The 12,733-nt window shown below is 43.3% G+C and overlaps 3 protein-coding genes across 13 annotated transcripts in view; all 3 read right to left on the reverse strand.

Annotated features, from left to right (window-relative positions):
• Positions 1–2,303: 2,303 nt before the first annotated feature.
• Positions 2,304–3,184, reverse strand: Ag5r (Antigen 5-related). Its single transcript, XM_001354774.4, has one exon. It carries the CDS (start codon positions 3,147–3,149, stop codon positions 2,376–2,378), a length of 774 nt encoding a protein of 257 aa, XP_001354810.3. The 5' UTR covers positions 3,150–3,184; the 3' UTR covers positions 2,304–2,375.
• A 1,986-nt stretch (positions 3,185–5,170) lies between these two features.
• Positions 5,171–6,372, reverse strand: LOC6901425 (antigen 5 like allergen Cul n 1-like). The gene is made up of 3 exons (XM_002134075.3): positions 6,211–6,372; positions 5,737–6,146; positions 5,171–5,672 (listed from the first exon to the last, which is right to left on the reverse strand). Exons 1-3 carry the CDS (start codon positions 6,340–6,342, stop codon positions 5,438–5,440), a joined length of 777 nt encoding a protein of 258 aa, XP_002134111.2. The 5' UTR covers positions 6,343–6,372; the 3' UTR covers positions 5,171–5,437.
• Positions 6,373–7,877: 1,505 nt separating this feature from the next.
• The window catches only part of rut (adenylate cyclase rutabaga), a 44,929-nt gene continuing 40,073 nt past the window's right edge, over positions 7,878–12,733 (reverse strand). For 9 of the 11 annotated variants that reach the window (XM_033385468.1, XM_002134073.3, XM_033385467.1 and 6 more), the window contains 3 exons: positions 11,179–12,368; positions 10,247–10,974; positions 7,878–10,185 (listed from right to left, as the gene is read on the reverse strand). In XM_033385468.1, coding sequence (XP_033241359.1) covers positions 9,734–10,185; positions 10,247–10,974; positions 11,179–12,368 — 2,370 coding nt within the window. In that variant the 3' untranslated portion in view covers positions 7,878–9,733. Of the gene's footprint in view, positions 10,186–10,246; positions 10,975–11,178; positions 12,369–12,733 lie in introns of those variants that run through there. The other 2 variants (XM_033385476.1, XM_033385475.1) reach the window with 1 other exon arrangement.

Raw genomic sequence — 12,733 nt, forward strand, 5'->3', positions numbered from 1 at the left:
GAGTGCAGTTGCAATCGAACCATAAATCATCTCTCCCATTTAGTGGGGCTCTCTACGCGCAGACTCGTATAATCTAATCAATCGATTTACGATTGCCAATTCTCGATTTTTAGCCAAAAGTGAGAGAACATCACCTCACCAGACACAGAGCGGACCGGGGATCCCTTATCTTGGCAGATTGATGGTTAGTTTATGGGGTACTTCCCCTATGCAGAGTTCTTTGAGGAAGTGTACTGCGATATCATTAACCATTTTCAAAATTTACAAGTTATTATTGATTTCTTAATCAAAGAATAGATTACATTTTAATGGGAATGGCTATACTTTTACTCCAGGACGACGGTTTATTTATTATATTAGGTCTTTATTTATGAACATTATCTAAGATTCGCTCGTTGATTATAATATAATATAATCTCTGTGCTTTTACTTGAACGTCAATATAAATATATATTGAATGTAAGTTGGGCTAGGTTAGGCCGGTAGCCGGGGAGGGGGGATAAACCCATCCATTGCACCATTGAATTTAATTAAGCAAAAATAATTGCGCTCTTAGAATAGGTGCAGGTTGAGAGAGAATTTGGCACCGAGTGCTTGACTCTCTCTCTAACTGTTAGCTCGGTTCACCCAAGATGAATTTATTACTAAGGTGACGTCGTCACCACATCTGCCCTCTTTCAAGGACCATCCGTCTGTCAGTATGCAAGCAAACATGCAGAACGCAAAACGTTTGCTGTCTCTTTCTAGCGCTTGTCTCTTTGCGAGCTGAGAGAGAGTAGATGGACCCTCACCACAACGGACGATGTCACTTTATGAGCAAATTCAACTCTGTTGCTCTCTGTGGATTTCCCAAATCCCACATGAATACTTCAGTCGAATATTATTCATTTCTTCAATTCCTACCTCAAGCAATACGAAACCCAACGAATCACAGCCCGAGTTTCTCTTTCTCTCTATTTGAAGAAATCAAAGTAAAGTGCTACAACAAAATGTGTTTTTTTGCACTCTCTCCGTCCGTCCATCTCTTCGGCTACGGAATGTAGCGAAACAACACTTGGCTGCTACATTTGTGTGTGTGTGGGAGACGGAGTTAATCTCCTAAAAGAAAGAACGAGAGTATTCCCTTTGCCCTTTATCAGTCGAGAGAACCGAAGCCGAAGCCAACAATACTTTCGCACCCACATGCATGTATGCCAAAGACGTGATGATGTTCATGTTTGGGTGTGTGTAACACACAGATGGAAAGCGTTTTCCCATAAAGTTTATATATTGTGAGGCAAAACCTACACCGACAACTACCCAGCCCATCCCATAGTACCCTCATCGGTTCCCCGATATCAACCCACAACCAATACTCTTATGCGGTTCTCTAGTGCGATAAGTATTATGTGATACTCTAGTGCGATATACGATTCATTCGGTGATCGGCAAGCGAAAAGAAAAGACACGTGAAGTAAAAGAAAGACATAATAAAACCAGGGTCTGTGGCACACTATATTTGTACTCAGCCTCAATAGCCTAGTCGATATAGCCGCGTCTGTCCATCCCGATAAGCGCCCAGATTTCAGAGACTCTACGAGCTAGAGCAACCAAGTTTTGTACTGTAATATCACACTGTTACACGTGTATTTCAAAAGTTCTTCCCACCCCCTTTCGCCCCTACAACACGCATAATCGTATGCTTACAACGTTACAGTACAGTCGAACTTCTCTATTAAGAACTTCCATACAACGAGGTTTTCTATATAACGAATTAATTTCTAGAACACAGCAGTTTTATATTCTGCAAGAACGAATTCCCCTTGAGATTAACTAGACTGAAGTTCGACTCTATTTGAAAACATTTTAGTCAAGTTCCGCATACAATTCCTGAATGGGGTGGAAGTGCTGCCGGAATGTAATGCAGAAGGTTACAGCAGATTGTGCAGCCTAAAAAGGTGTTTGATTCTGATCTTTCAGGAACTCTACTTAGTTTCAACGAAGTGGATCTAATCTGAGAGCAAGATGTATCACAAATCTGTATGCATTCTTTAGTAAATCGTAAATATATTTTAGCCAATTCTCAAAGTTATAATGATCCGATCGCAGTCTGGTACATAATATCATTCTTTAAAGCTCTCTCGTACCTTTTTCTGTGTATCTTTTTTGGGTTCAAATACCCCAATGACTCACCCCGTAATGTTTTTCAGCTGAACGAAGTAATACCAACAAAATACTATACCAGAAGTAAACAAAGATAAAGATATTATGTATTCGGAGAGTGCGGAATCTGCAACAGGCAGATAAGACGAAAGAGAATATCCAAGAATTCAATGACTATTCCAATTTATTTTGCTATTCTTTTGGCATCCCAAATTTGTCTGCGCATTTCGTTTTTAGTAGAAAAGATTATTCACATCGTAGACCTCGTTGGCGCTGCACAGATTCTTGTATTCGGGATTGGTGCCGGTGGTGCATTTGGTGGCCGGTGCATTGGGGCAGGAACTGTACATCTTGATGCCCAGGACATTGGTGGCCGCATAGTTGCAGGCCATGAGGAAGGCCTTGTAGGGCTGGCCCTCCACCGGGTAGGTGGACACGGCGCATCCCACATCCGTATTGCGATCGGCCACCAGGACGGTGAAGTGACCTATAGCCGGACCCTGGTAGTTCGTCGGATAGGCATCGATGTAGGACTGCTTGGTGTTCACGGCCTCGCTGTACCACATGTCCACGCCCCACTCCACATAGTGCTTGATGTCCAGGGGCTCGTACCAGCCCATCCAGGCGAGGTTCTGGCCGGACCAGTCGAAGGCATCGGTGTTGTGGCAGCCGTCGTGGGTCATCTGGCAGCTCTTGACGTTCAGGGAGGCCAGGTAGGCCAGTTCGTCGTTCCACTTGATGGTGGCCATGCGACAGGCGGCGCTCAGATTGGCATTCAGGCCTCCAGCGATGTCATTGCGGTACGTGTTGGTCCTGGCCACAATGGCGGCCTTCTGGTCGTCGGTGAGGGTCAGCAGGGTGGCGCCCGCGGGGCAACTAGAGGCAAATTCGCCCTTATTGTCGCAGCCAAGATTCTTTGTGCCGCCGCAGCTTTTTTGGCAGTAGTCCGTGGCCGAGGCAATGCCCAGGGCCAATGCCACACAGACGATGATCAGGATGTTACGCATTTCTATTCCCACACTTGAGTGCTGAGGATTCCGAGCGGGTGCCGTGCTTTTATGGGGGAACTTTTCTTGCCCAGAAGTTGTTATCAACATTTGACTAAATATTTACCAACAGTACGTATACGTATCATTTGTCAGCGCCGCCGCCAATGGTGATCAAATATGTAACACCAAACCACCCGCCACCTAACCATTGCGTCATCCTACGTCACGGCGATGATAAATACCAGAGAATATGAGTGAGATATGTCTGAGAGATAGGATCCCCATTACCATCCGACCATCCGAATGCCCAGTTGCCCTGATGGCTTTGAAATGGAAGTTATGCGGAAACCTTCCAAAATTCCATGGAAGAAAGGCTATAGATAATGCAGAAAATTAATTGCTTAGTGATAATGGGATATACTCTGGCTCTATAAAAATATCATTAGATTATCTATAAGTGTCTATATTTCTTGGGAATAATTGCTTCAATCTTCTAGAGATACTTTATACGACAAACAAACATCAAGTGCTAGCGATACAAAAAACGATGAAGTGCAGAAACTAATACCAGGAATCATAACTCTGAAATGGATCTAAAGATATCAGATATAGAAATATAATATAGACTTCTGATATGGAAAGAAAGGTAAATGATAGCACAACGCGTGTCTAGCACTACAAAAGAAGAATCAACATGTTGAATCAACATTGATGACACTCAAATGTTTGTCCAACTTACAAAAGAAAGCTTTGAATTGATACAAGTACAGATAAATGTAACACCTTAAATATTAATCCAAGTATTACGAGATTAGTCTTTCCTTCGAGTCGTGAATTGAAGAACAAAGGCCCAGACAACCGAGTCAATGTTTGTGCAGCTGTCGGCTACTGGCCATAACTACTGAGAGAACTTTTACTAACTATGACTTCTGAGAGAACTTCTAAGATATATGACTTCTCAGAGTATATACGCTCAGTACGCTGGGGACATCTGAAAGAATATTGATCCCAAGACTTTTAAAGTATCAAACATAATACGTATAAATCATATCTCATAGATATTTTGTATTCTTATAGAAGATTTCATTCTTAAAACAAGAAAAAAAAAATCTATATTGCAATAGGAATTTTTCACTTGAATCTAGAAAATAATACTATGTTTTTTTGACGAAGAAAGTTCTACAAAGTTCTCTCTCAGGGGCACCCCTGTTGGCACTCAGAAGGACGTATCTTCAAAACTACTTCATCAGCCCCTTTCGGAGTCGAAGAAAAGTTGAACACAAAATTGGTTTAATGATAACTGCAAGCCAAAAGATTCCATTAAATGTGGGGAAATTTCTGCAAGTCTGCAAAGCAGATAAGACGGCTAAAAAACGTGTCGAGTGGGGCCATGTGTGAGGGCTCGAATTGTGGTAGTCAAGTACAATACTTATTTGGAGACTGGTTTTCCTCAGTTCTACAAAAGCTTCCTACCAACTGCCGAGCCCCTTTTTGAACGATTTTTAAAGGAAAACAGCTTTTTTAACACGAGTTGATCATGGAAATTACAGACGTCATATTACTTTCACGGTATGTGATATGGCGATTTGCTCAATTATTTCTCTCATTGGGTCTGGATAAGGCTAAAAGCGACCTCAGCCAGAAACTTAAATAGCAGTCGTCGTGAGACTGGGGGGGTTCCAAAATGTCTTAAGCTTAAAGCAAAGATTTGAAGAATACAAAAATCAATCATTTTTGTATCTGCTCTAAAATATCTGCACGGAATTAAACATGAGATACCCAGTACGCAGAAATTACATATACGGATTTGATTTCCGCTTACAAAGCGGACGAATCCAAGATCCTAGACATTGTGCTAGGACTTTCGATCATTCGAAATACGACTGAATCATGTCTGAATCTGAATGGATCTGAATCTGTCTGAACAGTAATATCATTTAAGATTTCCTGCATATAATTCTGCAAGCAAAGAATAATCGTCATATTGTAATAAATTTCAATTGAAGAATGTCAGACCTGCAAAAAAAACTATGAACGGATAACGAGAGAGATATATAATGCTCTTATTAGGGGTTTTTTTTAATTAATGGCAACATTGTGGGTTCCAAAAACCCTGGTAAGCCTTTGACTGGAGGGTTATATATTTATGTACTATATTTTGTATATTTATGGATCTGTGACTGTTGAGGAACTACTATATAGATCTATAGATCCACAGTTCTCTTTCTGCCTTAGAGCTATAGATCTATAGAACTCTTTCTGCTGAAGGTGCATACATCCAAAGCTCATCCATCGGATGCTCAAGTTTACACATCATAGACCTCTGTTACCTTGCACAATCCTGAATAGTTGACATTGGTGCCCTTTAAGCAGCCAGAGGCCTTGACACCCCTCTGGTAGACGGGACTGCCCACCCAATTGGTGGTGGCATAGTTGCAGGCTAGCAGGAAATAGTTCATGCCACTCGCCGTATAAAAGGCAGCCGCACAGCCGCAATGGGTGTTCTTCTCTTGGGCCATGGCAGTGAAGTGTCCAATTTGCCTAAAAGAAAACCATATCTAAGTGAAATTGCACAGTAAGGGGGCCACATATCTGAGCCGCTTACGGTCCAGTCCAGTCGCTGGGATAACTGTTGATGACCGCCATTGTGGCATCCTTCTTCTCGTTCCACCAATTGTTCACGCAGGCTTTGATCAGCTGTGCTATGGTCATGCCTGACTGGAGACCCGAGTAGCCATACATGGCCAGATTCTGTCCACTAGCGGAGAACGTCTGCGTGTTGTGGCAGGCATCATGGTTCATTTCGCACTGCTTGACATTCAGGGCCGCCAATTTGGCCAGCTCTGCATTCCATTGCATCGTGGCCATCCGTTTGGCTGGCTTATATTTCGTCAACACTCCGCTGGCTATGTTGTTCCGCCTGACATTGTGCATCTTGAGGATTAGTTTCCTCTGGGACGCATTAAAGGTCACAGCCGATGGGGCGGGACTTGTGGGACAGGCCGAGGACCAGGCCTGCAAATATATTTCGAAAATCTATCAGACCCCAATCAGAGACCCAGCTATATGTTCCACTTACACCACTGTTGTTGCAGGCAATATGCGTGGAGGTGCCACACAGCGCTTTGTCACAGTAGTTCGTTGTCGCCCCCTCGGCCGCGGACAGGACCACACCGATGATCGAAAACAGAGTTACAGCCGGTCGCAACATTTCTCCACAAAGTATCAGGTGTTCATTTACCAGCGTTGGACTTCTTATATACCGATTTTCGATCCCCAAAAAAAAGACACCATTGTTTTGGGCGGAGGAGCGTGTCTTCAATATTTAATTTACCTTATTGTTCAGTTAATTTCAATATTTGTCTGCAAAGGCCCCCCCAACTGTATTTGCATGAGCGTATACAGTGTGAGCAGTGTGTACAAGTGTCATAAGCCACAGACCCAATCCCGACCCTCAATCTCAACCCCGAAATTTCTTAAATCCAGATGAAAGTATATCTAAAAATGTGATTAACATCTGGTAGAGTTCTATCCCAAAATGGCGACATATTCCCTCAAAGAAACGTGTGTGGACTGACCTTTTTCTTTTCCACTCTGTTCCGATACTGTAGCACCGGCGGTGTGAGTCCCCTTTGCTTTTTATATGTACAATCCCATTTATAATTTTGATTCATGCTCAAAGACAAATATTAACATAGTTAAACAATATTTAATTAATAAAATTTCCGAAATTCTCCCAAAATTGTATTTGGCCCACGCGAAATGGTCTGTAAATATATAAACCATTTAAAAGCATACTTTCGTTGAATAATGGGTTGATCAGGAGCTATTATATCTTATTCCATGATATTGTTTTTAGTTTTAATTCAATGATAGATAAATATTATTCTTATCTGTTTACCTTCATATAAAGCCATTTCCAATCCAATTCGATTCCGCAATTAATCAATTCAAAACAGAGGTTGATAACATCGTGCCAGACGACGGAACTTGCGAGTGCCAGACGAGCCTCCCTCAAAGCTCTCGTCGGATGACAAACAATGAGAAAAATCGAGACAACAATTACAATACAATACAAACTATAACAATATCAAAACAAAGAGTTACGTTACGTTAAGAGATCTGTTTACTGTACTGCCATGGGCCGGCGCTGAGCCGAATAGTACAGATTATCCATAGATCAAAAACAAAAACAAATTATATAAGTATATCTCAGTATTTTCCTGTTTCCCTAAGGAAAACCCCTCATTAAATAAATTATTTAATATTTTTGGTTGATAAGAACTAAAGATTAACATTCTTTAGGCCATTCCTCCCGAATGGTATTTAAAACTCTACTGGCAGATAAACTTCTGAGTCACGAATTCCATTACCAGTAGAATTCCGATAAGCAGATACATTACCGGAAAGTTGTGGGCAAAAATATTTAAACGACTGACAAAGTTGTGGGATTTCGCTTCATTTCGAGTTCCTTCTGATAATTATAGAGCTATTTTCCATACCCTTATTCTTGGGATCTTGTGGAAACCTGTTTCCAAGACCCGTTTACTTCTGGGGATCTTTGTTAGGTGTCCCCCGTAATACCTTCCTTCTTTGTAGAACTATTCTCCCATTTTCACCTGGAATGTTTCGGATCTTTTAGTTGGGATACCTTCTGGAACTGAAACATATTTTTAAGACTTAAATTCTCTCCCTAAAATCCTTTGAATATTCCAAATAAAACCCTATTTTTTTATAATATATATATTTTCTTGTTGACATATTTGATATGCTGCCATTTTTATTTATTTGTTAGTAGGGTTCTTCTGTTTCGGTTTGTTTGTTTTCTTTTTTTTCTTCTTAAAACTTAGGTTTTCTGTGTGTCTTCCCCATATAGTTTAACATACGGATACCATTTGCAGATCTCTCTTCTATTTTTGTGTAGATATATGTAGTATTTTTTATATATGGAATGAATGCCCATGTCATTCATTTTCTTTTTGGTACATAAAAATAAATATAGTACTTGCTTAACCTCCAGCACTTCCTTGTATCTTTATGCCTCTCTCTCTATCTCTTTCTGTTTTTGGGACACATACATACATATGTATATATGTAGATATATAGATATTCATTCGAGTTTTTCCATTTCATTTCAGTGTTTTTATTTGCATAAGAAAACTATTATTCTGTGGGCTGTTTGCAATTGTTCTTCAAAGTTCTGTTTTTTGTTTTGTGTTTTTTTTTTTCTTTTGCTTTTGCTGTGGCTATTGCTCTTTCTTCTGTTTTTGTTTGTTTTACCGGTTCTCTGTTAATAATATTTTTCTTTTTTTGGCGCTCCTAAAGCTAGCACTCTTTATAAATTTCACACACAAAATATGGATTTATTTGCTTTAATATTTGTTGTTTTTCTTCGTATTTATCGTTTGCACAGTTGTACGAGATTTTTATTCAAGTAGGTATATTTCTCACTTAGAGTTCTAGTAATATTAATTGAATATATAATCATATATAGTACTATATACAGATCAGATCCTAAACGATTAACGTACGAACTTTTGTTTTTTTTTTCTTTTTTTGTTGTAGCAAATGAAATTCTGACAATTGTGCAGGGGGTGGAATGGGGGAAAACCGACTTGAAGTCGCCTCCATTTTCAGCACTTACAAACTAGGGATGGGCTCATCAGGATCGTATGAAAAAGCTAAGCAACATATAGAACATATACACAATAGAGATGATGGCACAGAGGACCCTACGCTTGGCGATGGATTGGTAGGGGAACAAGAAATCAAACAATTTAAATCAAATTAAAGCAAAGCACTTTTTTACGTATGATTTTTTTTGTTATTTTATATAAGTAGGGTTTCAACTTAATTCAATTTTCCGTTCAGTTCAATGTATGTATGTGTGTGTGTGCCGCAGTCTATAGACATTATAGCCTTTAATATCATTTAAAATACTCGTATAATATATAACATTTTTTCTCTTCTTGCGTTTCATTATCTTTTATGTACAACATTTACGCGTGTCATGCATGCCATTTTCTTGGGAGATGGGGGGGTATATATGTATGTATATAGTATATTTATCTGCTTACATAAATAACAAATGGGGGGAGTATGGGGGTTGTTTCTAAGCGCACTAAATGAATGCATATCATATCATGGTATATATCAGAGTATATATCTCTCCTTCTTTTTCAACTGAATATCATTTTTTTGTTTGTCACAAGTTCATTTTTTGTTTCGGGTGTAAGTAGTAACTGGAACTCTTTCAACTGGGGCCGAATGACTATATGCATCTTAAATGTCGAATAATAATTATCATATAGATATTTCCTGTATATACTAGGTATATATATAATATCTAGGGGGGATGTGTGTGTGCCAAAGGGTAGAGCATTGCCTCCTCTCTCTCTCTCTCTCTCGCTGTCTTCTACCGTACATAAATATATATCTTTATTTTTTCCTTTCTTTCGTTTTGTGTCCTCTATTTCTACAACTAGGGTTTATGTATCTCTTTAGTTTAGGGTTTTATGTCGCTTATTGTTTAAATTTTAATAGACACCATTTTGCATTATATAGCAATAACAACGTTTTGAGTGCTGTCCCTTCACATTTTTTTATTCCCTCAGCTCTTCCGCTGATTGCGATTGAGTCTGTGCCTGAGTTGGAACCTGAACCGAAACCAAAGACGAGGCCGTAACCAAAGACTGAGACTGCGACTGCGGCTGGTGCTGCGGCTGGTGCTGCGGCTGGTGCTGCAGCTGCTGCTGATGTTGTGCCGGCGATGGCGGCGGTCCAAATTTGCTGGTTATCTTGTGCGAGGCATTGACAATGGCCAGCTCATGCTTGGAGTCCAGATCACAATCGTACAGACCGCTCAGCGAGTCCAGGCTTAACAGACGAGAGCTGGCGCGACTCGACACTGAGGTGTCATCCACATCGGGGGCATTGTAGAGCGAATTGACATCCGAGAGAGCGCCCTCGGCATCGGTAAGACCGGCCTCATTCAGCAGCGAGATATTTTCCAGGCCCGGTTCATCCGTAATATACCCAGTGGACTCGGCACCACCTAAAACAAAGCAAAGAAACGAGTTTGGATTACGGGAAACCATAAAGGATAAACGGTTTACCTGTGGCCTCTTCACGGCAATCATCATCCGACCATTCCGATTGGCTCTCCAATGGATTGGAGTCCATCGACTGGTGGTTGAGATGTGCTGCCCCATATTTTAGCTCATCGTTTATCACATTCGATTCCAGGCCGCCGCCGCGCAGGCCACCGCCACCGCAAACGCCGTTTGTCAGCGGTGTCACATTGTTCTGCTCCTTCTGCTCATGCTCGTGATCCTCCTCCTCATCATCATCATCATCGCTATCCCCAGTTGTTCGCTTATGCTTTTCTCCTGGGGCCTGCTGCAGCAGGCGCTTTTGTCGCACATCCCGACCCACTTCATCGTCTTCGAACTCCTCGTCGGCCAGGTTATCCTCTGTGTCGTCACGCTCCTCCTGCTCCTGGACATGGTTGTATCGCTGCTGCTGTTGCTGCTGTCTCTGCAGCTGCTGCTGCTGCTGCTGCTGTTGCTGCAGCTGCTGGTGATGATGATGATGATGGTGGTGGGAGTGATGGTGATGGTAGCGCGGGTGCCGCTGCTGCTGCTGTTGCTGTTGCTCCTGCAGGCCATCCAGACTCTCGTGGCTGTATTGCAGCTCCTTGGAGCGTGGCCGTTGGCGATGTGCCCGCTGCGACTGTTGCAACTGTGGCTGCTGCTGCTCCATCATCTGATGGGGATGCGACAGGGCATGCAGTTGATTGCGATTCTCGTGCAGAATCTCGCAGGACTCCGTGTCCGATGTTTGCCTGCACAAAATGGCAATAAATATTTAAACGTTTCTCAAAAATAAACAAACAAATAAAATAAATTAAGGAAAAAAAAAAATAAACAAATAAACCAGCAACCAAATGAATGAAAAGTTTTCCGCATACCACGTTTTTTATGGACATGGAAATGCTTGTGGGGTGTGCGGTGTGGTGGGGTGGGGTGGGGTGGGGTATGGCACTCACATTTGACTCGATTCCGAGGGATTCTTGTTGCGCGTTATCTCCTTGATGGCCTCCAGGCCCACAGGGTGCTTGGCAATCATGAAACTGCTGCTTGCGGGTAGACGGCCCATCAGGTCGTGCTCCTGCTGCTCTCGCTCCCGCTCCCGCTCGCGGCCGTTCTGATGATTGTTGTTGCCGCTGGCATTCGAGTTGCTGCCACCGCTGAGGTTTCCATTGCTGCTGCCACTGCCGCCGCTGCCACCATTGCCTGCTGTGGCTCCTCCTGTTCCCGTTCCCGTACCCGCTCCTCCCTGCGCTCCCGCCAGCTTGCTGTTGCTGACGGAATAGCTCATCTGCTTGCCATTCTCTGTGGCACTGGCGTTGGCTGCTGCCAGGCAGCGCGCCCTCGAGGATTCATTGAGCAATCGCTGCAGCTCCCTTTCGAAGGGGGATTTGGTGGTGGCAGCAACAGGCTGCTGCTGCCCCCCCTGGGCAGATCCTCCTGCCTTTTGGTAGTCGAAACTGTTGCAACTGTCGCCCTTGTTCTGGGTGTTGTTGCTCGTCGCGTTGCTGGTCGTGTGCTGGCCCTGGCTCTCGGTGGTAGAGCTAAGCTCAAAGTCCTGCAGCTGGGTCATGTCCACGACTGGCGAGGTGGGATCCACTTGAATGTCGCACGGGTACAGCCACTGCAGGGGATTCACGAGTCCTCCTCCTGCTGCTCCTCCTCCTCCTCCACTTATGCCAGGCAGATGGAAGCCCACGGGATGGCCATTCCGATTGAGCTGGTGATGGTGGTGGCTGCCATTGATCCTGGGCGAGTCCTCATCGCCTTCGCCCTCCGTTGTCTTCGAGTAGCTCTCATCGGAGCTGCTCATCGATGGGGAGTGCGGCCGAGAGCTTAGGTCATCCGTTGAGGACATGTCACGGCTCTCGTCCAACTCTGCGGGAAGCTTGGGCAGCGGCTTCATGTACGTCCGCAGCGTGGGCTTCGGTGGCAGTGGCACCGGCACCGGCACCGGCATGACCACGGGCACCTGTTGCGAGTACATGGCATATTGCTGCTGCTGTTGCATCACTTGGTGTCCGTACAGCAGCTGCTGTGGGGCAGGAAGCGACTGCTGCTGCTGCTGTTGCGAATGCTGTGACAACACGGTGTTGGGAGAAGTGTAACGTGGTGGCTCGTACTTTGGCGCATGCTGCATGGGCATGATCTATGGGTGTTAGTCGGTCGGTATATGTGTGTGTGTGTGTGTGTGTGTGGCAAGCGGAGATGAGCGAGCGAGAGAGAGATGTGCGAGTTGTGTGTGTGTGGCATGCAAAGAGTGAACACAAAGAGAGAGAGAGAGTTAGACACACATTTGGAGAGAGATATTTATCAGAGATTTGTATCACATTGAGAGCATTAGATTTCGGTGCAAACAGGGGGGAGTTTTGTTTGTTTTCGAGACGGGGGGAGGTGCACACATCGGGAGATCAAAGGATCAGCAACCAACAGATACATATATATATAGAGAACGGATAACGAAGGTTTTTTCTATTAAAAATCCACAAAAGGGATTATTTATCTTATCATCTC

Source organism: Drosophila pseudoobscura, chromosome X, assembly GCF_009870125.1.
Source record: "Drosophila pseudoobscura strain MV-25-SWS-2005 chromosome X, UCI_Dpse_MV25, whole genome shotgun sequence".
Lineage (NCBI taxonomy): Eukaryota > Metazoa > Arthropoda > Insecta > Diptera > Drosophilidae > Drosophila > Drosophila pseudoobscura.

What these genes read in the sequence shown, in the direction of transcription:
- LOC6901425 (XM_002134075.3), bottom strand. Translation starts at nt 6,342, where the DNA reads ATGTTGCGACCGGCTGTAACTCTGTTTTCGATCATCGGTGTGGTCCTG. An exon ending in TTGCCTGCAACAACAGTGGT is followed by an intron (nt 6,147 to 6,210) that starts GTAAGTGGAACA and finishes ATATATTTGCAG; the next exon opens with GCCTGGTCCTCGGCCTGTCC. An exon ending in CCCAGCGACTGGACTGGACC is followed by an intron (nt 5,673 to 5,736) that starts GTAAGCGGCTCA and finishes GTTTTCTTTTAG; the next exon opens with GCAAATTGGACACTTCACTG.
- Ag5r (XM_001354774.4), bottom strand. Translation starts at nt 3,149, where the DNA reads ATGCGTAACATCCTGATCATCGTCTGTGTGGCATTGGCCCTGGGCATT.